Source organism: Epinephelus fuscoguttatus, linkage group LG13 (assembly GCF_011397635.1).
Source record: "Epinephelus fuscoguttatus linkage group LG13, E.fuscoguttatus.final_Chr_v1".
Classification (NCBI taxonomy): Eukaryota; Metazoa; Chordata; class Actinopteri; order Perciformes; family Serranidae; genus Epinephelus; species Epinephelus fuscoguttatus.
The window spans coordinates 15210023-15236099 of NC_064764.1; the positions used below are offsets into that span (position 1 = coordinate 15210023).

A 26077-nucleotide genomic window follows, 5' to 3' on the forward strand; every position below is an offset into this window, starting at 1 on the left:
TTCACACTCAGATGCAAACCGCTCCAGTGCATGCTACAGGTCATGGTCTGGTGAAGCCATAACAGCCACATCATCTGCAAAAAAGGAGAGATGCAATTCTGAGGTCCCCAAACTGGATACTCTTTTCCCCCTGGCTGCACCTTGATCAACCTGTCCATGAAGGTCACAAACAGAATCTGTGACAAGGGACAACCCAAGCAGAGGCTGATACCCACTAAATACCAGATAGCTCATGGCAATGACCCTGGTATCCTATGTTCCCACAGTAGCCCCCATAGGACTCCCCAAGGTACTTGGTTGTAAGCCTTCTCCAAGTCCACAAAACAGATGTAGATTGGATAGGCAAACCCCGCCCATTTGACCCCAGTTTACTTCAAGACATTAAGAATATTTGTCTTTTTTGGATTCTCCATTAAATGAGGAGGTATACAAGGTACACAATTTCAAGGAAACACATGGTCAGTAATTGTAATACAAATGGTCTTTTTGCAGGTGAAGTATTCTTTCCAGGCATATTTGTGTGACACTGGGTGATTATAAAATTGTATTCTTACAGTAGCAGCTACAAAACTAATGCACCTCTGCATACTTAGGTAACTGGAAAACAAAGAAAAGTTCATTAAAGGTTAACTTTTAGTGTAAGCAATGTTGTGTTTTTGTTTTTGAAAGAAAAGTTTTTCCTCTTGTATTAGCTGCTTGGCCCTCTAGTGCAGCCCAACCCATTTTTTTGCACAAGAGAGTATATAAAGTTCAGAGGAGGCTTTTGTGTTGTTCACTTGGGAGGGTTACAGCAGCCAGCCGGAGGCTTTCATATGTGTGAGACACCAGTGATCGTGGAACAGATGTGCAAAGTGTGAATTTGTATCGATGTTCATATACTGTATGCTTAATGTTGTTTTGTGAGTGGTGATATTCATTCTTACATTTTGTCACAGGATACTTGAACAGTTGCCTGCATCATAGTCCATTAACCAGATAAGTGATGTTAAATTCCTCTGTGACCATAATGCATTTATCTTTGTTATTTTGAACAGTGTGGTGAAACACACTGTGGTTCTGTTGCACACTGGTACATAAAGATAAGTGTTGTTGAGATTTGTTCAGTTGCTGACAAATTAATTTCAGACAAACTTCTAAAAATTCTGAGACTAAAAGTCAGATGGATGAGGTTACTTTATGATTCCTTGTTTTATACTCTTGAATTTATCAGCAAAGAAAACTGTCCCAATGTGTTTGCCTGCCTTCTAGCCCAGTTAATAGAAAATGTAAATGAAGGCAGAATATTGGGCTAAGGCATTATTCAAAAGGATAATAGGTAACACTATCACTGAGCCAGTTTGCTGCTAGCCTATATGTTTCCCAGTGTGGCACCCATACTGCACAAGAAAGAAATGGAGAACTCAACTGAAGTTATGTCTTTTGTGCTGGCTGCCTATGGTAACATTGGAGAGGTAAAATACCTGTATTTCAGCATAATGTTATTATGGTACATCTCCATATGTGTGGCCAACACAATTCTAATTGTGGTCATATATATGGACGGGAGGTTGCATGAGCCAATGTATATACTATTATGTAATTTATTTGTGAATGAAATAGGTGCCAGCACATCGATGTATCCTCTTCTGCTCTCACAGATGTTTTCAGATACCCATGAAGTGACCCTACCATGGTGTTTTCTGCAGATGGGTTATATCTATACATCTACTTCTATTGAGTTTTGCAGTTTAGCAGCCATGGCCTATGATAGATACGTCTCTATCTGCTATCCTTTACATTACAATGTCATTATGAACACAGGGAGAGTAGGTATGATCATTCTTCTTATATGGATGTATTCATTTGGTAACTTTATATTCTCATTTTCAGTCGTCATCCGTTTGACATTTTGTGGAAATGTCATTGACAAAGTGTTTTGTGACTACCACTTAATAATTAAACTTGCCTGTTCAGTTTCAATACTTAACAACATATCTGACCTGCTTTTTGCCTTTGTGACTATTGTTATTCCATTTAGTCTCATTTCAGTCTCATACATTAAGATTTTGACTGTTTGTCTGAATACCTCAAAAGAAAATACGCAAAAGGCCATCACCACCTGCACGCCTCAGATTGTCTCAGTGTCAAACTTGTTTATCGGCTGCATGTTTCACTTAGTGGATTCCAGGCTTGATGTGGCCCTGGTACCAGATAAAGTGCGCATTATCTTATCTGTATATCTCCTCATTTGCCAACCAATGATCACGCCTTTTATGCAGTTTTACCTACTGAAAATAAGACAATCATGTAAAAGATTTCTGTTTAATAGAAAATAAATATTTGTCTTCATGTTGGAAGACTGTTGAGAGCAAAGAGGGGTATCTCTGCTTAATGGAAAACAACATGTTTGTCTCCACAATGAGACTTAAAATCTATGGTGTGCATTGACATATATTAAATATAACATTAACTTGTCTCTTTTATGGACAAATACATCCTTTCTAGAAGAGTTCATCAAGGGTTTAGGTGGGAGTGATATGTGCCGCTTCAGGTGTTGTGACATAGTACTTTGTACCCTACACTAATATGCCACATCTGCGCCACACCTGCCTTTCCATGTAAACAAAGGTAACCATATTGTAACCCTAATTCCATTCGCACAGAGGGAGTCCTCTACTAGACTCTATTATTAATACTCTCCTTCAATCATAAGCATGTATTTGCCCACTGAAATTTATATAATTATAGCCAGCCAAATTACATGCATACCTGAATATGTGCAGAGCCCACAGTATACTTACAGAGGAGCCTTATGACAGCATCGGCTACATCCACTCCCTGTGGGAGCGACAGGACTCCTGCCTGTACTAAGGTTACAATACCAATATCCTCGTTCCATCTCACACAGGCAATGCCCTCTACTGGTACCTGTGGGTTCTGTGGGTGGAGCCCAATAAATGAATGCCCTGTTGTGGCATAACATTGATGCAGCTACACTGATATGCAACCTGACTGGGTGGAGCCACTGCCTATACTTGCAGGGGTCAAAAGACAAGCAAGGGGACAACCTGCACACCACTTTTTCTGGGTCAATGATCCCTTAAAGTATCACAGAGTGCTGGCGGTTGGATTGGGGGTCTCAGCGTCATCATTCTCAAATTTCTGCTCACAGTCATGGCAGCAAAGCATCACGTCAAAGCAGCTGAACTGATCCCTCCACTGCTGGCATCTTACCTTAGGCAGTGCCCAACAGGCGTCACAGATGGCTGCTGAACACTGCTCTCTGCATGGTCTGCACTAAGGCACTGATGAGATGAAGCAGCGTCTCCATATGTGGAGAAAGCTGATCACTGGATAATCACTAAAGAGAAAAAGGATAACTGATGCCGTCATTTGGCTCCAACACATATTGTGGGCTTCACATATCTTCAGATAAGCACGTCCTGATTGGCCAGCTACATTTATGCAAAATTCAGTGGGCGAATGTGTGCTTATGACTGGACCAGAGTATTAAGAGAAATATTCTGTTTTAAAAGTCTTGGACGAAGCGTCACATGTTGTTTGATAGTGCAGCGCACATGACCATTGTAGCTTCACTCAACACCACACCTGCTCCTACACCTAAGTAGGTTAATTTGATTAAGTGAAGTGCAAGCTAGGCATTCAGGTATGCTTTTGAGGTACTGCTGTGACTGATTTTGGTATTTTCCACCCCCCATGCAGGTGAACAAGTTGATGACAACTCATTATGTGATTTGCAATACAAGCTAATGCCCTAGGCTGAAGCTGATATTGGTGACAAGCAAAAAATAATTGTTTTGTCTATGAACCTTCCATCCATCCACCCATCAATTTATATCTGCTTATCTGGGTCCAGGTAGTGGGGGCAGCAGGCTCTTCCCGAAGGAAACTAAGGCATTCTCAGGCCAGATGAGATGATCCAGGCAAGACGAGATAATCCCCCCCCCCCCAGCGTGTTCTGGATCTACCCCATAGGTCTATTAATGATTGGACATGCATCCAGGAGGGATCCTGATCAGATGCCTGAATGACATCGAGTGGCTCCTTTTGATGCGAAAGATCAGTGGCTCTACACTGAGCGCCCTCCAGATGTTGGAGCTCTTCACCCTATCTATAAGGCTTAGCCCAACCACCTGTGGAGGAAACTCATTTTGGTCACATGTATCCGCAAATTCATTCTTTTGGTCAGTACCCAAAGCTCATGACCAAAGGTGAGGGTTGGAACATGGATAGACTGGTAAATCGAGAGCTTTGCCTTCCGGCTCAGCTCCTTCTTCACCACAATGGTCAGGTACAGCGCCCATGTTACTGCTGATTCTACACCAATCTGCCTCCATTTCACTTTCATTTCCGAACAAGAGCCAGAGATACTTGAACTCCTTTGCTTGAGGCAGTAACTCACTCCCAACCCAGAGGAAGCAATCCACCATTTGTCGGCAGAGAACCATAGCCTCAGACTTGGAGGTACTGACTTTCATCCTGATTGCTTAACACTCGGATGCAAACTGCTCCAGTGCATGCTACAGGTCATGGTCTGGTGAAGCCACAAAAGCCACATCACCTGCAAAAAAGGAGAGATGCAATTCTGAGGTCACCCAACTGGATACTCTTTTCCCCCTGGCTGTGCCTTGATCCTTCTGTCCATGAAGGTCACACATAGAATCGGTGACAAAAGACAACCCAGGCAGAGGCTAACACCCACTAAATACCAGAGGGCTCGTAGCAATGACCCTGGTACCCCATGTTCCTTCAGTACCCTCCCATAGGACTCCCCAAGGTACTTGGTTGTAAGCTTTCTCCAAGTGCACAAAACAGATGTAGATTGGATAGGCAAACCCCGCCCAGTAGACCCCAGTTTACTTCAAGACATTAACAATATAGTTTTCTTCACGATTTCAAGGAAACACATGACAAGTCTTTTAATATTTCTGTGATACTGGTTGATAATATAATTCTATTCTTACAGTTGCAGCTACAAAACCAATGCACCTCTGCATACTTAGGTAACTGGAAAACAAACAAAGAAAAGTTCAATAAAGGTTAACTTTTAGTGTAAGCAATGTAAAGTATTTGTATTGGAAAGAAAAGTTTTTGCTCTTGTATTAGCTGCTTGGCCCTCCAGTGCAGCCCAACCCATCTCTTTGCACAAGAGAGTGTATAAAGTTCAGAGGATGCTTTTGTGTTGTTCACTTGGGAGGGTTACAGCAGCCAGCTGGAGGCTTTCATATGTGTGAGACACCAGTGATCGAGGAACAGATGTGCAAAATGTGAATTTGTATCGATGTTCATATACTGTATGCTTAATGTTGTTTTGTGAGTGGTGATATTCATTCTTGCATTTTGTCACAGGATACTTGAACAGTTGTCTGCATCACATTCCATTATCCAAATAAGTGATGTTAAATTCCTCTGTGACCATAATGCATTTATCTTTGTTATTTTGACCAGTGTGGTGAATCACACTGTGGTTCTGTTGCACACTGGTACATAAAGATAAGTGTTGTTGAGATTTGTTCAGTTGCTGACAAATTAATTTCAGACAAACTTCTAAAAATTCTGAGACTAAAAGTCAGATGGATGAGGTTACTTTATGATTCCTTGTTTTATACTCTTGAATTTATCAGCAAAGAAAACTGTCCCAATGTGTTTGCCTGCCTTCTAGCCCAGTTAATAGAAAATGTAAATGAAGGCGGAATATTGGGCTAAGGCATTATTCAAAAGTATAATAGGTAACACTATCACTGAGCCAGTTTGCTGCTAGCCTATATGTTTCCCAGTGTGGCACCCATACTGCACAAGAAAGAAATGGAGAACTCAACTGAAGTTATGTCTTTTGTGCTGGCTGCCTATGGTAACATTGGAGAGGTAAAATACCTGTATTTCAGCATAATGTTATTATGGTACATCTCCATATGTGTGGCCAACACAATTCTAATTGTGGTCATATATATGGACAGGAGGTTGCATGAGCCAATGTATATACTATTATGTAATTTATTTGTGAATGAAATAGGTGGCAGCACATCAATGTATCCTCTTCTGCTCTCACAGATGTTTTCAGATACCCATGAAGTGACCCTACCATGGTGTTTTCTGCAGATGGGTTGTATCTCTACATCTGCTTCTATTGAGTTTTGCAGTTTAGCAGCCATGGCCTACGACAGATACGTCTCTATCTGCTATCCTTTACGTTACAATGTCATTATGAACACAGGGAGAGTAGGTATGATCATTCTTCTTGTATGGATGTATTCATTTATTAACTTTATATTCTCATTTTCAGTCGTCATCCGTTTGACATTTTGTGGAAATGTCATTGACAAAGTGTTTTGTGACCACCACTTAATAATTAAACTTGCCTGTTCAGTTTCAATACTTAACAACATATCTGACCTGCTTTTTGCCTTTGTGACTGTTGTTATTCCATTTAGTCTCATTTCAATCTCATACATTAAGATTTTGAATGTTTGTGTGAATACCTCAAAAGAAAATACGCAAAAGGCCATCACCACCTGCACACCTCAGATTGTCTCAGTGTCAAACTTGTTTATCGGCTGCATGTTTCACTTAGTGGATTCCAGGCTTGATGTGGCCCTGGTACCAGATAAAGTGCGCATTATCTTATCTGTATATCTCCTCATTTGCCAGCCAATGATCACGCCTTTTATGTATGGGTTTTACCTACTGAAAATAAGACAATCATGTAAAAGATTTCTGTTTAATAGAAAATGAAATAAAATTTGTCTTCATGTTGGAAGACTGTTGAGAGCAAAGGGGGGTATCTCTGCTTAATGGAAAACAACATGTTTGTCTCCACAATGAGACTTAAAATCTATGGTGTGTATTGGCAAATATTAAATATAACATTAACTTGTCTCTTTTTTTGGACAAGTACATCCTTTCTAGAAGAGTTCATCAAGGGTTTAGGTGGGAGTGATATGTGCCGCTTCAGGTGTGGTGACAGTGCTTTGTACATGCCGGCATCAGCTTCACTCAACCCTACACTAATATGCCACACCTGCCACACTTGCGCCACACCTGCACCACAACTGCCTCTCCATGTAACAAAGGTTACCATATTGTAACCCTAATTCCATTCGCACAGAGGGAGCCCTCTACTGGACTTGATTATTAATTATTATTTATAGCTGGCCAATCACTACATGCATACCTGAATATGTGCAGAGTATACTTACATAGGAGCCTTATGACAGCATCAGCTACATCAACTCCCTGTCGGAGTGACAGGGCTCCTGGGTAGAGGGCTCTGCCTGTGCTAATAGCACTAGGGTTACAATATCAGTACCCTCGTTCTATCTCACACAGGCCCTGCCCTCTACTGGTATCTATGGGTTCTGTGGGTGGAGCCCAATGAATGAATGCCCTGTTGTGGCATAACATTGATGCAGCCACACTGGTATGCAACCTAACTGGGTGGAGACATTAGCCCTGTTTCCACCACAGGAACTTTTCTCATTTACCCAGGATTTTGAAAAACCTCTGCTGCGTTTCAACCCCAAACTTTCCCTGAAAAAGTACCTAGTAGGGTGGTAGGACTTTTCAGATTACCCAGAATTCTTGAGGGCAGGGCTGTGTGCTGAAGAACGCTGATTAGTGGACTCACACTTGAGCATTCTGTCCTTTCTGGCACAGGCAGCCACTGCAAACTTCATGTCATTTCTACAAGCTCCACTTCATTTGTGTTTTGATTAAGGATGGGTACCGAAACCCGGTACTAAATTAGCCCTGAGGCTAAATGATCAAAGACTGTAGTATTGATAAGTGCTAACGGTATCTGTTCTTTTGTGCCGGCGCTGAACTCCACACACACACACACACATACACCGCCCCAACACAGTAACCAGTAAACAGCCGAGTGGCTGCGGTGGAAACAAAGTTAAGATAACTCAAAAATGACTCGAGTTGACGGCAGCTACACTCGTTACTGTAAGTGACATTAAACCTTAGCGAGTAAGAAGCCAATACTTTATCAATACATGTGTTCAGCAAGCATGAACATGTAAACATGTAGACAGTGATATTCAATATGCTCCATCAACAGTCTCTCATCCACCGTCACTAAGGTTATGTCTTACACAAAAACAGCACGCTAGTTCGGCTGATAGCGAATTGTTACTAATAAGCTCTAAAGTCAGCTGTCTGTATGTAGACTAACCTAGTTTGACACTTATCTTAAAATACTTTTAAACTGAGCTGCTGGCTGAGACAAACAGCCCCAACTCTTTCTACCAGCACGTAACCAGCCAAGCTGGCGGAGCCAAATACAGGGCACACGCTGAATCATCTACGTCATCATGCTAATTTGAATACATTTTCCAGAACTTTGAAGTGTGGTGGAAATGCAAACTACACAGATTACTAGGAATTCTTTTACCCAGGTAAATAAATTCCTGGTAATAAAAGTTCCTGGAAATGTTGGTGGAAAAGGGGCTAATGTCTATACTTGCAGGGGTCAAAACAAGCAAGAGGACACCCTGCACACCACATTTCCTGGGTCAAGGATCACAGAAATATGTAGGTGTATCACGCCCAGGGGAGAGTTGGGTGCAACACAGATGACATACATCCAGACCTTTAAATCAGTCATTCCAGTGAACGCAGACCCCAAAAAGGAGCCCAACATGTCCAACAGAGCCATCTGAACAGGCAGGGACCAGACCATGATGCTGCCGTACATACGTCCTCGACATTCATCCTGTGGAACAAAGCCAGCAACATTGCCACATCATGTGTGGAGAGTGCACGGACCACTGTAGGAGAGTCCCTATCCGCCTGCCTGTAGGCTGGGATATGCACTCACAAAGACATCTTGCGAGGCATTTCTTGGATAGGTCCACACCATCACCAAAGCACACAAACAGCTGTTCAGTGTGTCTGATGGGTCCAACGCATGAACTGGACAAAACAGATGCAGTTTTGCCTCCTTGTCCCCATTATTGGGTAAAAGACAAAAGCATCTAACTGTATAACTCTCATCCTGAAAGAACAAAGGGGAGATCTGGTGTGTGACAAGGCCCAATGCAGTCACCACAAAGCAGCAAGCAACTGGGGTGAGCCAACAGAGTAGGCCTTTAGAGAGGAGCACTCCAGGGGCTTGAAGGGATCCTTCACCAAGCATTGTCTCCTCACCCCTTCCCAAAACCGTTTCAAAAGAGGGTGGGCTGTTACCAAAACCCTCATGGCAGGAAGAGATGGCTGCTGCATACTCTTTTATAATGGCATGTGACAGCCCTCTGTCCATCAAACACTGCAAAAGGATGGTCAGCACCACCTGCACAGATGATCCAGCCCTCTTCAACCTGTCCCTTTCAGGACTTAAACCTGGAGAGGATGACCCAGAGTGGGCAACTCACCTATTTTACCTACTCCCTAAGACTGGGCCCCCCAGAGCTAAGGGATGGTCTGGGGCTGGGCCACCACAATTTGAGTCGGTTCTGCAAGCTATGGTGCCAAGTGGCAACCCAGGGCTACCAGAATGACTGACAACTGCTCCTGAGTCACTATCTCCAAAAGAGGAGGGATGAGACAGAGTGGCCTGATATGACTTCGCCCCACAACGTGGCATACCTTTCGTCCCGGAACGTGAAGAGCCTTCAGAGACAACAGGAGACCCACAACCACAGGCTCTCCACCATCCTCAGCAGGGCAACAAACTGAACTCCACCCTGCCTGTTGATGTACGCCACCGTGGTGTGGTTGTTGGTCCTCACCAACATGCGCTTCCCCTCTGTCAGGGGCCTGAAGTGTTGGATGACCAAAAACACTGCCTGTAGCTTGAGAGGGTTGATCTGTCAGGCCTCTATCAAAGGCCACACACCACCTACCACTCTCCCCAGGCATTTCCTTCCACACCCTGTCATGGATGCATCCATAAACACTGGGACTTAGGAGGTCACTTGTCACAGCAACAGGTGATGTGGGCACCCCGAGCTCTCAGGTTGTCCCATACTGAGGGGGGGGGGGGGGGGGGGTGGTAGGTGGTCGCTTGTGCTTCTTGGCATCAAAGCAAAGGCGGCAAACCACCTCTGTAGGCTCTGCATGTGCAGTAGCCCCAGCAGTACCATCAGGTGCATGAACCCAAGCACCTACATGACGGTCAACACCTTCACCATCGCATTAAGCCGTAGTTTGCAAACTGCTTGCTGCAGGGCTGTCCATCTGTGTTCCCACAGAGTGGCCCACAGCCTGTGTGCCTCGAGCACAACCCCCAGATACTCCACCTGCTGGTGTTTTAGGAGCCTGATCCACTTCCAGTTGATTTTGAACCACAACTTGGTTCGGTGTAAAATCAACTGGGCTGTATGAAACATAGCCAGCTCCTTAGATTTGGCCATGATGATGAAGTCTTTGAGATAAAAGAAGACCCATAATGTGGGCTGACCAATGGGAGGCCAACAACAGAAGGGCTAAGATGGTGGGGATGTCGCTGAATGCATCACTGCTAGGCAACATGGAAAGGACAGAGCCGGTGCTAAGGTCCCTTAAAGTATCACAGAGTGCTGGCGGTTGGACTGGGGGTCTCAGCGTCATCATTCTCAAATTTCTGCTCACAGTCATGGCAGCAAAGCATCACGTCAAAGCAGCTGAACTGATCCCTCCACTGCTGGCATCTTACCTTAGGCAGTGCCCAGCAGGCGTCACAGATGGCTGCTGAACACCACGCTGTGCATGGTCTGCACCAAGGCACTGATGAGATGAAGCAGCTACTCCATATGTGGAGAAAGCTGATCATTGGGTAATCGCTAAAGAGAAAAAGGATAACTGATGCCGTCATTTGGCCCCAACATATACCGTGGGCTTCGCATGTCTTCAGATAAGCACGTCCTGATTGGCCAGCTACATTTATGCAAAATTCAGTGGGTGAATGTGTGCTTATGACTGGACCAGAGTATTAAGAGAAATATTCTGTTTTAAAAGTCTTGGACGAAGCGTCACACGTTGTTTGATAGTGCAGCGCACATGACCATTGTAGCTTCACTCAACACCACACCTGCTCCTACACCTAAGTAGGTTAATTTGGTTAAGTGAAGTGCAAGCTAGGCATTCAGGTATGCTTTTGAGGTACTGCTGTGACTGCTTTATTTTCCACCCCCCATGCAGGTGAACAAGTTGATGACAACTCATTACGTGATGTGCAATATAAGCTAATGCCCTAGGCTGAAGCTGATATTGGTGACAAGCAAAAAATAATTGTTTTGTCTATGAACCTTCCATCCATCCACTCATCAATTTATATCTACTTATCTGGGTCCAGGTAGTGGGGGCAGCAGGCTCTTCCCGTAGGAAACTAAGGCATTCCCAGGCCAGATGAGATGATCCAGGCAAGAAGAGATAATCCCCCCCCAGCGTGTTCTAGATCTACCCCATAGGTCTATTAATGATTGGACATGCATCCAGGAGGGATCCTGATCAGATTCCTGAACGACATCAAGTGGCTCCTTTTGATGCGAAAGATCAGCGGCTCTGCACCAAGCTCCCTCCAGATGTTGGAGCTCCTCACCCTATCTATAAGGCTTAGCCCAACCACCTGTGGAGGAAACTCATCGTGATCGCTTGTATCTACAAATTCATTCTTTTGGTCAGTACCCAAAGCTCATGACCAAAGATGAGGGTTGGAACATGGATAGACTGGTAAATCGAGAGCTTTGCCTTCCGGCTCACCTCCTTCTTCACCACAATGGTCAGGTACAGCACCCACATTACTGCTGATTCTACACCAGTCTGCCTCCATTTCACCTTCATTTCCGAACAAGAGCCAGAGATACTTGAACTCCTTTGTTTGAGGCAGTAACTCACTCCCAACCCAGAGGAAGCAATCCACCATTTTTCGGCAGAGAACCATAGCCTCAGACTTGGAGGTACTGACTTTCATCCTGATTGCTTCATACTCAGATGCAAACCGCTCCAGTGCATGCTACAGGTCATAGTCCGGTGAAGCCACAAAAGCCACATCATCTGCAAAAAAGGAGAGATGCAATTCTGAGGTCCCCAAACTGGATACTCTTTTCCCCCTGGCTGCGCCTTGATCCTCCTGTCTATGAAGGTCGGTGACAAGGGACAACCCAAGCAGAGCGCCGAGGGATGGTTCGCCCAGGGCGTAAAACTAGCCAGGACTGCCTCTGAGGAGAAGTATTCTTTTAAGGCATATTTGTGTGATACTGGTTGATAATATAAGTCTATTCTTACAGTAGCAGCTACAAAACTAATGCACCTCTGCATACTTAGGTAACTCAAAAACAAAGAAAGAAAAGTTCATTAAAGGTTAACTTTTAGTGTTAGCAATGTAAAGTTTTTGTATTGGAAAGAAAAGTTTTTCCTCTTGTATTAGCAGCTTGGCCCTCTAGCACAGCCCAACCCATCTCTTTGCACAAGAGAGTGTATAAAGTTCAGAGGAGGCTTTTGTGTTGTTCACTTGGGAGGGTTACAGCAGCCAGCTGGAGGCTTTCATATGTGTGAGATACCAGTGATCATGGAACAGTTGTGCAAAATGTGAATTTGAATCGATGTTCATATACTGTATGCTTAATGTTGTTTTGTGAGTGGTGATATTCATTCTTACATTTTGTCACAGGATACTTGAACAGTTGTCTGCATCACAGTCCATTATCCAAATAAGTGATGTTAAATTCCTCTGTGACCATAATACATTTATCTTTGTTATTTTGACCAGTGTGGTGAATCACACTGTGGTTCTGTTGCACACTGGTACATAAAGATAAGTGTTGTTGAGATTTGTTCAGTTGCTGACAAATTAATTTCAGACAGACTTCTAAAAATTCTGAGACTAAAAGTCAGATGGATGAGGTTACTTTATGATTCCTTGTTTTATACTCTTGAATTTATCAGCCAAGAAAACTGTCCCAATGTGTTTGCCTGCCTTCTAGCCCAGTTAATAGAAAATGTAAATGAAGGCGGAATATTGGGCTAAGGCATTATTCAAAAGGATAATAGGTAACACTATCACTGAGCCAGTTTGCTGCTAGCCTATATGTTTCCCAGTGTGGCACCCATACTACACAAGAAAGAAATGGAGAACTCAACTGAAGTTATGTCTTTTGTGCTGGCTGCCTATGGTAACATTGGAGAGGTAAAATACCTGTATTTCAGCATAATGTTATTATGGTACATCTCCATATGTGTGGCCAACACAGTTCTAATTGTGGTCATATATATGGACAGGAGGTTGCATGAGCCAATGTATATACTATTATGTAATTTATTTGTGAATGAAATAGGTGGCAGCACATCAATGTATCCTCTTCTGCTCTCACAGATGTTTTCAGATACCCATGAAGTGACCCTACCATGGTGTTTTCTGCAGATGGGTTGTGTCTATACATCTGCTTCTGTTGAGTTTTGCAGTTTAGCAGCCATGGCCTACGACAGATACGTCTCTATCTGCTATCCTTTACGTTACAATGTCATTATGAACACAGGGAGAGTAGGTATGATCATTCTTCTTGTATGGATGTATTCATTTGGTAACTTTATATTCTTATTTTCAGTTGTCATCCGTTTGACATTTTGTGGAAATGTCATTGACAAAGTTTTTTGTGACTACCACTTAATAATTAAACTTGCCTGTTCAGTTTCAATACTTAACAACATATCTGACCTGCTTTTTGCCTTTGTGACTATTGTTATTCCATTTAGTCTCATTTCAGTCTCGTACATTAAAATTTTGAATGTTTGTCTGAATACCTCAAAAGAAAATACGCAAAAGGCCATCACCACCTGCACGCCTCAAATTGTCTCAGTGTCAAACTTGTTTATCGGCGGCATGTTTAACTTTGTGGATTCCAGGTTTGATGTGGCCCTGGTACCAGATAAAGTGCGCATTATCTTATCTGTATATCTCCTCATTTGCCAGCCAATGATCACGCCTTTTATGTATGGGTTTTACCTACTGAAAATAAGACAATCATGTAAAAGATTGCTGTTTAATAGAAAATGAAATAAAATTTGTCTTCATGTTGGAAGACTGTTGAGAGCAAAGGGGGGTATCTCTGCTTAATGGAAAACAACATGTTTGTCTCCACAATGAGACTTAAAATCTATGGTGTGTATTGGCATATATTAAATATAACATTAACTTGTCTCTTTTTTTGGACAAATACATCCTTTCTAGAAGAGTTCATCAAGGGTTTAGGTGGGAGTGATATGTGCCGCTTCAGGTGTGGTGACAGTGCTTTGTACATGCCGGCATCAGCTTCACTCAACCCTACACTAATATGCCACACCTGCGCCACACTTGCGCCACACCTGCACCACAACTGCCTCTCCATGTAACAAAGGTTACCATATTGTAACCCTAATTCCATTCGCACAGAGGGAGCCCTCTACTGGACTTGATTATTAATTATTATTTATAGCTGGCCAATCACTACATGCATACCTGAATATGTGCAGAGTATACTTACATAGGAGCCTTATGACAGCATCAGCTACATCAACTCCCTGTCGGAGTGACAGGGCTCATGGGTAGAGGGCTCTGCCTGTGCTAATAGCACTAGGGTTACAATATCAGTACCCTCGTTCTATCTCACACAGGCCCTGCCCTCTACTGGTATCTATGGGTTCTGTGGGTGGAGCCCAATGAATGAATGCCCTGTTGTGGCATAACATTGATGCAGCCACACTGGTATGCAACCTAACTGGGTGGAGACATTAGCCCTGTTTCCACCACAGGAACTTTTCTCATTTACCCAGGATTTTGAAAAACCTCTGCGCGTTTCAACCCCAAACTTTCCCTGAAAAAAGTACCTAGTAGGGTGGTAGGACTTTTCAGATTACCCAGAATTCTTGAGGGGCAGGGCTGTGTGCTGAAGAACGCTGATTAGTGGACTCACACTTGAGCATTCTGTCCTTTCTGGCACAGGCAGCCACTGCAAACTTTATGTCATTTCTACAAGCTCCACTTCATTTGTGTTTTGATTAAGGATGGGTACCGAAACCCGGTACTAAATTAGCCCTGAGGCTAAATGATCAAAGACTGTAGTATTGATAAGTGCTAACGGTATCTGTTCTTTTGTGCCGGCGCTGAACTCCACACACACACACACACATACACCGCCCCAACACAGTAACCAGTAAACAGCCGATTGGCCGCGGTGGAAACAAAGTTAAGATAACTCAAAAATGACTCAAGTTGATGGCAGCTACACTCGTTACTGTAAGTGACATTAAACCTTAGCGAGTAAGAAGCCAATACTTTATCAATACATGTGTTCAGCAAGCATGAACATGTAAACATGTAGACAGTGATATTTAATATGCTCCATCAACAGTCTCTCATCCACCGTCACTAAGGTTATGTCTTACACAAAGACAGCACGCTAGTTCGGCTGATAGCGAATTGTTACTAATAAGCTCTAAAGTCAGCTGTCTGTATGTAGACTAACCTAGTTTGACACTTATCTTAAAATACTTTTAAACTGAGCTGCTGGCTGAGACAAACAGCCCCAACTCTTTCTACCAGCACGTAACCAGCCAAGCTGGCGGAGCCAAATACAGGGCACACGCTGAATCATCTACGTCATCATGCTAATTTGAATACATTTTCCAGAACTTTGAGGTATGGTGGAAATGCAAACTACACAGATTACCAGGAATTCTTTTACCCAGGTAAATAAATTCCTGGTAATAAAAGTTCCTGGAAATGTTGGTGGAAAAGGGGCTAATGTCTATACTTGCAGGGGTCAAAACAAGCAAGAGGACACCCTGCACACCACATTTCCTGGGTCGAGGATCACAGAAATATGTAGGTGTATCACGCCCAGGGGAGAGTTGGGTGCAACACAGATGACATACATCCAGACCTTTAAATCAGTCATTCCAGTGAACACAGACCCCAAAAAGGAGCCCAACATGTCCAACAGAGCCATCTGAACAGGCAGGGACCAGACCATGATGCTGCTGTACATACGTCCTCGACATTCATCCTGTGGAACAAAGCCAGCAACATTGCCACATCATGTGTGGAGAGTGCACGGACCACTGTAGGAGAGTCCCTATCCGCCTGCCTGTAGGCTGGGATATGCACTCACAAAGACATCTTGCGAGGCATTTCTTGGATAGGTCCACACCATCACCAAAGCACACAAACAGCTGTTCAGTGTGTCTGATGAGTCCAACGCATGAACTGGACAAAACAGATGCAGTTTTGCCTCCTTGTCCCCATTATTGGGTAAAAGACAAAAGCATCTAACTGTATAACTCTCATCCTGAAAGAACAAAGGGGAGATCTGGTGTGTGACAAGGCCCAATGCAGTCACCACAAAGCAGCAAGCAACTGGGGTGAGCCAACAGAGTAGGCCTTTAGAGAGGAGCACTCCAGGGGCTTGAAGGGATCCTTCACCAAGCATTGTCTCCTCACCCCTTCCCAAAACCGTTTCAAAAGAGGGTGGGCTGTTACCAAAACCCTCATGGCAGGAAGAGATGGCTGCTGCATACTCTTTTATAATGGCATGTGACAGCCCTCTGTCCATCAAACACTGCAAAAAGGATGGTCAGCACCACCTGCACAGATGATCCAGCCCTCTTCAACCTGTCCCTTTCAGGACTTAAACCTGGAGAGGATGACCCAGAGTGGGCAACTCACCTATTTTACCTACTCCCTAAGACTGGGCCCCCCAGAGCTAAGGGATGGTCTGGGGCTGGGCCACCACAATTTGAGTCGGTTCTGCATGCTATGGTGCCAAGTGGCAACCCAGGGCTACCAGAATGACTGACAACTGCTCCTGAGTCACTATCTCCAAAAGAGGAGGGATGAGACAGAGTGGCCTGATATGACTTCGCCCCACAGCGTGGCATACCTTTCATCCCGGAACGTGAAGAGCCTTCAGAGACAACAGGAGACCCACAACCACAGGCTCTCCACCATCCTCAGCAGGGCAACAAACTGAACTCCACCCTGCCTGTTGATGTATGCCACCGTGGTGTGGTTGTTGGTCCTCACCAACATGCGCTTCCCCTCTGTCAGGGGCCTGAAGTGTTGGATGACCAAAAACACTGCCTGTAGCTTGAGAGGGCTGATCTGTCAGGCCTCTATCAAAGGCCACACACCACCTACCACTCTCCCCAGGCATTTCCTTCCACACCCTGTCATGGATGCATCCATGAACACTGGGACTTAGGAGGTCACTTGTCACAGCAACAGGTGTTGTGGGCACCCCTGTATCTCAGGTTGTCCCATACTGAGGGGGGGGGGGGGGGGGGGTGGTAGGTGGTCGCTTGTGCTTCTTGGCATCAAAGCAAAGGCGGGCAAACCACCTCTGTAGGCTCTGCATGTGCAGTAGCCCCAGCAGTACCATCAGGTGCATGAACCCAAGCACCTACATGACGGTCAACACCTTCACCATCGCATCAAGCCGTAGTTTGCAAACTGCTTGCTGCAGGGCTGTCCATATGTGTTCCCACAGAGTGGCCCACAGCCTGTGTGCCTCGAGCACAACCCCCAGATACTCCACCTGCTGGTGTTTTAGGAGCCTGATCCACTTCCAGTTGATTTTGAACCACAACTTGGTTCGGTGTAAAATCAACTGGGCTGTATGGAACATAACCAGCTCCTTGGATTTGGCCATGATGATGATGAAGTCTTTGAGATAAAAGAAGACCCATAATGTGGGCTGACCAATAGGAGGCCAACAACAGAAGGGCTAAGATGGTGGGGATGTCGCTGAATGCATCACTGCTAGGCAACATGGAAAGGACAGAGCCGGTGCTAAGGTCCCTTAAAGTATCACAGAGTGCTGGCGGTTGGACTGGGGGTCTCAGCATCATCATTCTCAAATTTCTGCTCACAGTCATGGCAGCAAAGCATCACGTCAAAGCAGCTGAACTGATCCCTCTACTGCTGGCATCTTACCTTAGGCAGTGCCCAGCAGGCGTCACAGATGGCTGCTGAACACCACGCTGTGCATGGTCTGCACCAAGGCACTGATGAGATGAAGCAGCTACTCCATATGTGGAGAAAGCTGATCATTGGGTGTCGCCAAAGAGAAAAAGGATAACTGATGCCGTCATTTGGCCCCAACATATACCGTGGGCTTCGCATGTCTTCAGATAAGCACGTCCTGATTGGCCAGCTACATTTATGCAAAATTCAGTGGGTGAATGTGTGCTTATGACTGGACCAGAGTATTAAGAGAAATATTCTGTTTTACAAGTCTTGGACGAAGTGTCACACGGTGTTTGATAGTGCAGTGCACATGACCATTGTAGCGTCACTCACCACCACACCTGCTTCTACACCTAAGTAGGTTAATTTGGTTAAGTGAAGTGCAAGCTAGGCATTCAGGAATGACTTTGAGGTACTGCTGTGACTGTTTTTTTATATTTTCCACCCACCCATGCAGGTGAACACGTTGATGACAAAGCGTTACATGATGTGCAATACAAGCAAATGCCCTAGGCTGAAGCTGATAATGGTGACATGCAAAAAATAATCCCTCCATCCACCCATCAATTTATATCTGCTTATCTGGGTCCAGGTAGTGGGGGCAGCAGGCTCTTCCCGAAGGAAACTAAGGCATTCCCAGGCCAGATGAGATGATCCAGGCAAGAAGAGATAATCCCCCCCAACGTGTTCTAGATCTACCCCATAGGTCTATTAATGATTGGACATGCATCCAGGAGGGATCCTGATCAGATTCCTGAACCACATCGAGTGGCTCCTTTTGATGCGAAAGATCAGCGGCTCTGCACCAAGCTCCCTCCAGATGTTGGAGCTCCTCACCCTATCTATAAGGCTTAGCCCAACCACCTGTGGAGGAAACTCATTGTGGTCGCTTGTATCCACAAATTCATTCTTTTGGTCAGTACCCAAAACTCATGACCAAAGATGAGGGTTGGAACATGGATAGACTGGTAAATCGAGAGCTTTGCCTTCCGGCTCACCTCCTTCTTCACCACAATGGTCAGGTACAGCGCCCATGTTACTGCTGATTCTACACCAATCTGCCTCCATTTCACTTTCATTTCCGAACAAGAGCCAGAGATACTTGAACTCCTTTGCTTGAGGCAGTAACTCACTCCCAACCCAGAGGAAGCAATCCACCATTTTTTGGCAGAGAACCATAGCCTCAGACTTGGAGGTACTGACTTTCATCCTGATTGCTTAACACTCGGATGCAAACCGCTCCAGTGCATGCTACAGTCAAGTCAAGTCAAACTTTATTTATAAAGCACATTTAAAACAACCTCAGTTGACCAAAGTGCTGTACAGTTATTGAAATATAAAATAATCATACACAAATATCATAATAAATAAAAACAAAGGAAATAGTAAGGGCTCCATTTAAAAAACTAAAAATTAGATTAAAAAAGGGAAATAAAAGAGTAAGAAGAGTAAAAGCCAAGGATTCTTGCCTAGCAGGGACTGAACGCCAAGGAGAAAAGATGGGTTTTCAGTAATGTTTTAAAGTGCTCAACAGACTGTGCAGCTCTAACCTGGAATGGTAGGCTGTTCCACAGCTTCGGGGCCGCCACTGAGAAGGCTCTGTCCCCACGAGTAGAGAGTCTGGACCGAGGTACTGCCAGGAGCAGCTGGTTTGATGACCTAAGTGCTCTAGAAGTACTGTGAGGCTGTACAAGCTCTGATAAATAAGACGGTGCCAGACCATTTAAACACTTAAAACAATTAATAAAACCTTGTTCTGGATTCTAAAATTAACAGGCAGCCAGTGCAAAGATGCAAGGACAGGACTAATGTGATCACGCCGTTTCTTTCCAGTCAGCAGGCGGGCAGCTGCATTTTGGACTACCTGTAAACGGCGCAGCGCTGACTGGTCAAGACCAACAAACAACGAGTTACAGTAGTCTAGGCGTGATGTAACAAAGGTGTGAATAACTTTCTCAAAATAATCTCGGGGGAGATATGCCTTTACTTTTGCTAATAGTCTTAGCTGGAAGAAGCTCGTTTTGACAATAGAGCTTATCTGCTTATCAAACCTAAAGTCACTATCCAAAATAACACCAAGGTTCCTTGCAAAAGGGTGGCAGTGAGACTTAAGGGTGCCAATGGCGCTGTCATACCCATCTAACAGATTTTGTTGGCCAAATAAAATAATCTCAGTTTTATTTTTGTTCATGGAGAGAAAGTTCACTTCCATCCAAGAACGGATATCATTGAGGCAGTCTAATAAGACCTGAACAGAGGCTTGCTCATTTGTTTTTAAAGGCAGATAGATTTGTACGTCATCTGCAAAGCAATGAAATGAGACGTTGTGCTTTCTAAATATGGATCCCAATGGCAACATATATATTGAAAAGAGGAGGAGGCCCAAAATAGAACCCTGAGGCACCCCACAGTTCAGGGGGGAAGTGGCTGAAGAATACTGGCCCAGCTGGACAGAGAAGCTCCTATCTGAGAGGTAGGACTGAAACCATTTAAGAGCAGTACCCTTAATGCCCACACAGGTTTTTAAGCGAGACAGGAGAATGTTGTGATCCACCGTATCAAAGGCAGCCGTCAGATCCAGAAGGACCAGGACTGCAGAGTTACCAGAGTCAACTGTCAAAAGAAGGTCATTTAAAATTCTTAAAAAGCGCCGTTTCTGTGCTATGACAGGTCATAGTCCGGTGAAGCCACAAAAGCCACATCATCTGCAAAAAAGGAGAGATGCAATTCTGAGGACCCCAAACTGGATACTCTTTTCCCCCTGGCTGTGCCTTGATCCTCCTGTCTATGAAGGTCAGTGACAAGGGACAACCCAAGCAGAGCGCCAAGGGATGGTTCGCCCAGGGCGTAAAACTAGCCAGGACTGCCTCTGAGGTGAAGTACTCTTTTAAGGCATATTTGTGTGATACTGGTTGATAATATAAGTCTATTCTTACAGTAGCAGCTACAAAACTAATGCACCTCTGCATACTTAGGTAACTCAAAAACAAAGAAAGAAAAGTTCATTAAAGGTTAACTTTTAGTGTAAGCAATGTAAAGTTTTTGTATTGGAAAAAAGTTTTTCCTCTTGTATTAGCTGCTTGGCCCTCTAGCGCAGCCCAACCCATCTCTTTGCACAAGAGAGTGTATAAAGTTCAGAGGAGGCTTTTGTGTTGTTCACTTGGGAGGGTTACAGCAGCCAGCTGGAGGCTTTCATATGTGTGAGATACCAGTGATCATGGAACAGGTGTGCAAAATGTGAATTTGAATCGATGTTCATATACTGTATGCTTAATGTTGTTTTGTGAGTGGTGATATTCATTCTTACATTTTGTCACAGGATACTTGAACAGTTGCCTGCATCATAGTCCATTATCCAGATAAGTGATGTTAAATTCCTCTGTGACCATAATGCATTTACCTTTGTTATTTTGACCAGTGTGGTGAATCACACTGTGGTTCTGTTGCACACTGGTACATAAAGATAAGTGTTGTTGAGATTTGTTCAGTTGCTGACAAATTAACTTCAGACAGACTTCTAAAAATTCTGAGACTAAAAGTCAGATGGATGAGGTTACTTTATGATTCCTTGTTTTATGCTCTTGAATTTATCAGCAAAGAAAACTGTCCCAATGTGTTTGCCTGCCTTCTAGCCCAGTTAATAGAAAATGTAAATGAAGGCAGAATATTGGGCTGAGGCATTATTCAAAAGGATAATAGGTAACACTATCACTGAGCCAGTTTGCTGCTAGCCTATATGTTTCCCAGTGTGGCACCCATACTGCACAAGAAAGAAATGGAGAACTCAACTGAAGTTATGTCTTTTGTGCTGGCTGCCTATGGTAACATTGGAGAGGTAAAATACCTGTATTTCAGCATAATGTTATTATGGTACATCTCCATATGTGTGGCCAACACAGTTCTAATTGTGGTCATATATATGGACAGGAGGTTGCATGAGCCAATGTATATGCTATTATGTAATTTATTTGTGAATGAGATGAGTGGCAGTACAGCAATTTATCCTCTTCTGCTCTCACAGATGTTTTCAGATACCCATGAAGTGACCCTACCATGGTGTTTTCTGCAGATGGGTTATATCTATACATCTGCTTCTGTTGAGTTTTGCAGTTTAGCAGCCATGGCCTACGACAGATACGTCTCTATCTGCTATCCTTTACGTTACAATGTCATTATGAACACAGGGAGAGTAGGTATGATCATTCTTCTTATATGGATGTATTCATTTATTAACTTTATATTTTCATTTTCATTCGTCATCCGTTTGACATTTTGTGGAAATGTCATTAACAAAGTGTTTTGTGACTACCACTTAATAATTAAACTTGCCTGTTCAGTTTCAATACTTAACAACATATCTGACCTGCTTTTTGCCTTTGTGACTGTGGTTATCCCATTTAGTTTAATTTCAGTCTCGTACATTAAGATTTTGAATGTTTGTCTGACTACATCTGCAGAAAACAAGCAAAAAGCCGTCACCACCTGCACACCTCAGATTATTTCATTGTCAAATATGTTTGTCGGCACCATGTTTCACTTTGTGGATTCCAGGTTTGATGTGACCCTACTACCGGATAAAGTGCGCATTATTTTATCTGTATATCTCCTCATTTTTCAACCAATGATCACGCCCTTTATGTACGGATTTTATCTACCGAAAATAAGGCAGTCATGTAAAAGATTTTTTGTTTGATAGAAAACATTGTCTTCATGTTAGAAGAGTCTGTTGAGAGCAGGGAGGGGTATCTCTGCTTTTTGGAAAAGATGTTCTCAAGATCTTGGTTTAAAATCTATGCACAAAAATGATGTAGAAAGTTGCACACATCTGGGCAAAACTTACAAATAGATGCAAAGCAGTTTTTGTGATATGTGGATGTTGTTTAGTTGCAGAGAACTGGATTAATGATGTTGATCTTCTGATTCATCCTTATCTCCTCCAATGGCTAACTTTGAGTAAAACTAAAAAATAATGCATCAGCCAAACACAGAACAATGTGTATAAATTACAATATTATTACAGTAAATTTAAGTCATTTTAGGAAAGTGAAGTGAATAAAAAATATGCAAATTTACTATGAATTTTGGTGCAGCAATGGTTTTAGCATCAATTAACATCAATTTCTCAGAGTAAACCTCTTCTTAACTTAATACTTTACCTCTTCTGACAAAATGTGACTCATAGCACAAGGATTTGAAAATCAGACTTTGGTGACCCCAAGTGCCAGTGTCAAAAATAACACTGTGCCAGACAGCAGTAAATATTGCTTTACCAATGCTCAGAAACTTCTAAAGCTGCTTTTAAACTACTACATGCTACTACTTTAGTGCCATAGTATGTCTATTGTGATGCTTGGTCACATTTAATGCCCACAGAAAGAGGCCTACAACCACAGAGCTTTTGAATAAGTAGATTTGTTTACCTGTAGTGATAAAAAAAATAGCACAGAACAAAGTATTTGTAGCTGGCAGCAGCACAGAACTGCACTGAAACACTTATCAACATAGGCCAAAATGTTGGTGGCTAAATTTCAGCTTTCCTGAAAGATGATGGGAACATGTCATTGCAACTCACTCTGAAATCCATGTGTAATTTGCATGCTTTGATAAAGATTTGAAGGTTAGGTCATAAACTATAATTGTAGAAATAGAAATAGTCAATTCTACTGCCACTCTATTTCTATGATTATAACCCTTGATCCAGTCTTGAGGTGGAAACACAATGAAAGGCCTTCTCTGGAGTTTCAGCCGCACCACTCTTGTCTTGCAAAGGAAATCTGTCATATTTGCAAATCTAAACACATTAGGGTGACAAAATACAATCCATTAACATAGTAACAAAATGCTAATACTTTTTATAGGATAGTATCATAGGCCACTACACTTGCACTTTGTGTCATCTGCTTAAAATTGAAATACTGTAACACCCCCAACAGCTACAACCCCATGTAGCTGTAGAGGCATGACGGGGTTCCTGAAACTTGAAGAAAATCTGTTCTGATTTAAAAGGGGAATGCATTTGACAATATACATGTCACAAACTGAGTACTATAAAGTCAAATTAGGCTTGCTAAAAGCAGGTCAACAGACTATTGTAGGCTATGCATTTCTAGTTGTGGCCACCAGAGGTCATATCATCATTGCAGTTTTTCACCATTGCATTGACGCACTTCTACCAGATTTGCTCAAGAACTACAAATGAAGTGATGCAGTGATCAAAACTGCATATGCATTTACTTAACAGTTCTGCATATAACTCTCAGAAAAGGCTTGTTTTCACTGACAGTCCTCTCCACGGGCATTAAATTAACTGCAGTCAGCATCCTCCATAGCTGCAAGCAAGCACCTCCATCAGCCACATCAGTGACTAACAAGACTAGTCATGACTGACCGGCATCATATTGATGGAATACTGGAAAAAACAATCATATAAATAATGTTATTATCTGTATGTTTCTATATTTCATTTGGACTACTGGCTCCATGATACTAACTAGCTTGCCATGTGCAAATTACTTTATCAGCTGACGTCACAAAGCAACCAATAGCAGATCCATGCAGTATAGCTTTACAGCTAGATGGTTATTCTTAGGGTTAGATTACAATCACTGGCCACCAAGCTAGCTGTGACTTAGCTACGCCGCATGGATCTGGCATTGGTTTCTTTGTAGCTGATAAAGTAATTTATTTTATTCACTCAATATAGTGTTGTTGTTTTTTTAATTTGCTAGCTAGCAATTCATCCACATTAGAAAGTGAGCCAATGTTAGCCAACATTAGCCAGCTAATACCACAAAATTGCAACATTTTTCACGTCAGTGTTTCCTCTGGGATTTTTTTCAGTATCGGGGGACACTGAATTTGATGAATTTACTGTTTATCAGACCACAAATGAGACAAAAATTATCTAGCGTACCTCGCTGTCCTTTCACTTTAATCCCCGCAACTCAGAGATTACTTATTCCAGAGGAATGCAGACAGCAGCTTCAGACAGACCCTCGGCAAGTGGCTGTAACAACTCAAATTCAGCCAGTGCAAACTTCTGCAGTGAGTAAAGATCAGTTTCCGGTCTGCCACTGCAAAATATAACGGTAAAACAGCACGTGGACTCTGTGTTGTGGTAGGTGCCGGTCATTTGTGGACATTGGTGGACTCCATTTCTCAGTTGTGAATCAGAAAATTCAGGTCAAGTTCTTTATATAGAAGTCAGTCCACAGGCTGTTATTAAAGGCAACCACAAAAGTTGGGAGAGGTCTCAGTTTTTTAAGTTAGGTTACAATCTGTTTACCCATTAGCAATAAAAAATGATTTGCCTACATATAAAAATGTACACACAGGACCTTTAAGTTTATCCCGTATTGTCACTGTAGATACCAAATAGTACATTTGTTATTGAGAGTCAATGTGATCAACAATATACCAGCCCCATGTGCAACTGAGCAACTTTGAACAAAGTCCTGCCTCCAACACTGTGTGATACATCCATGAGTCACCCCCAGTGTAGTATTCATGACCTCGCAAGTGGAAATTTCCTGAGTGCTCCCATTTCACCACTGAACATGGACACAACTTAAACATAAGCTCAGCAGTTCCATTTAGTCTTTGAAATCCAGCGCTTGGGCAGTGACTTGCGGTGTCAGAAACAAATGAAAAAAGGCGTCCTTTAACGTCAGCATGATATGTTGCCAGTTGCCATTATAGTTTAACATCACCTGGCGGCATCAGGAGGAAACTGGTGGGACAAGAATGAAAGTTAAAACGGCAAAAGTCCAAATGTTGTGGGGTGGTGGGTGAGTCCAAACAAGAGAGCAATGTTCACATCCCCTAAGATTCTAAAGCAAAACCCTGTTCTTTTCCCTAAACCTTACCACGGGCTTTTGTTGCTTAAACCCAAATGTGTGTGTGTTGTTGAAGGAAAAAAAAAAACATCAATTTGCCGTGGTTTATTTTGAAAAAATCTGTATGTAAACATGAAATTTCCTGGGAAAACTGAAGTGTATTTTGAAAGAACAAAATGCATGTAATAGGCAGAACTTGACATGGTGTCCCAGAACGTCAACAACCAACGCACCCAGGATACGTTTTCATGACGTGGAAAGTCCGTGACCAAATATCAATGTGTGACGAGTCGGAGTGAGAATGTGTTCCCATGGATGTATG

The 26077-nt window shown here is 43.1% G+C and overlaps 5 protein-coding genes across 7 annotated transcripts in view; 4 read left to right on the forward strand and 1 right to left on the reverse strand.

The window, feature by feature from the left end:
• Nucleotides 1–26077, reverse strand: part of LOC125899663 (translationally-controlled tumor protein homolog) — a 589762-nt gene that overhangs the window by 308787 nt on the left and 254898 nt on the right. The window lies entirely within an intron of this gene.
• Nucleotides 1392–2315, forward strand: LOC125899658 (putative gustatory receptor clone PTE01). The gene has a single exon (XM_049594113.1). The coding sequence runs from the start codon at nt 1392–1394 to the stop codon at nt 2313–2315; it is 924 nt and encodes a 307-aa protein (XP_049450070.1).
• On the forward strand, nt 5806–6732 carry LOC125899654 (olfactory receptor 7G1-like). The gene has a single exon (XM_049594109.1). The coding sequence runs from the start codon at nt 5806–5808 to the stop codon at nt 6730–6732; it is 927 nt and encodes a 308-aa protein (XP_049450066.1).
• Nucleotides 13049–13975, forward strand: LOC125899655 (olfactory receptor 7G1-like). The gene has a single exon (XM_049594110.1). The coding sequence runs from the start codon at nt 13049–13051 to the stop codon at nt 13973–13975; it is 927 nt and encodes a 308-aa protein (XP_049450067.1).
• LOC125900251 (olfactory receptor 7G1-like) lies at nt 21696–22613 on the forward strand. Its single transcript, XM_049595155.1, has one exon. It carries the CDS (start codon nt 21696–21698, stop codon nt 22611–22613), a length of 918 nt encoding a protein of 305 aa, XP_049451112.1.

Excerpts from the sequence above, each read along its gene's own strand:
- LOC125899654 (XM_049594109.1), top strand. The coding sequence starts at position 5,806 with ATGGAGAACTCAACTGAAGTTATGTCTTTTGTGCTGGCTGCCTATGGT.
- LOC125900251 (XM_049595155.1), top strand. The coding sequence starts at position 21,696 with ATGGAGAACTCAACTGAAGTTATGTCTTTTGTGCTGGCTGCCTATGGT.
- LOC125899658 (XM_049594113.1), top strand. The coding sequence starts at position 1,392 with ATGGAGAACTCAACTGAAGTTATGTCTTTTGTGCTGGCTGCCTATGGT.
- LOC125899655 (XM_049594110.1), top strand. The coding sequence starts at position 13,049 with ATGGAGAACTCAACTGAAGTTATGTCTTTTGTGCTGGCTGCCTATGGT.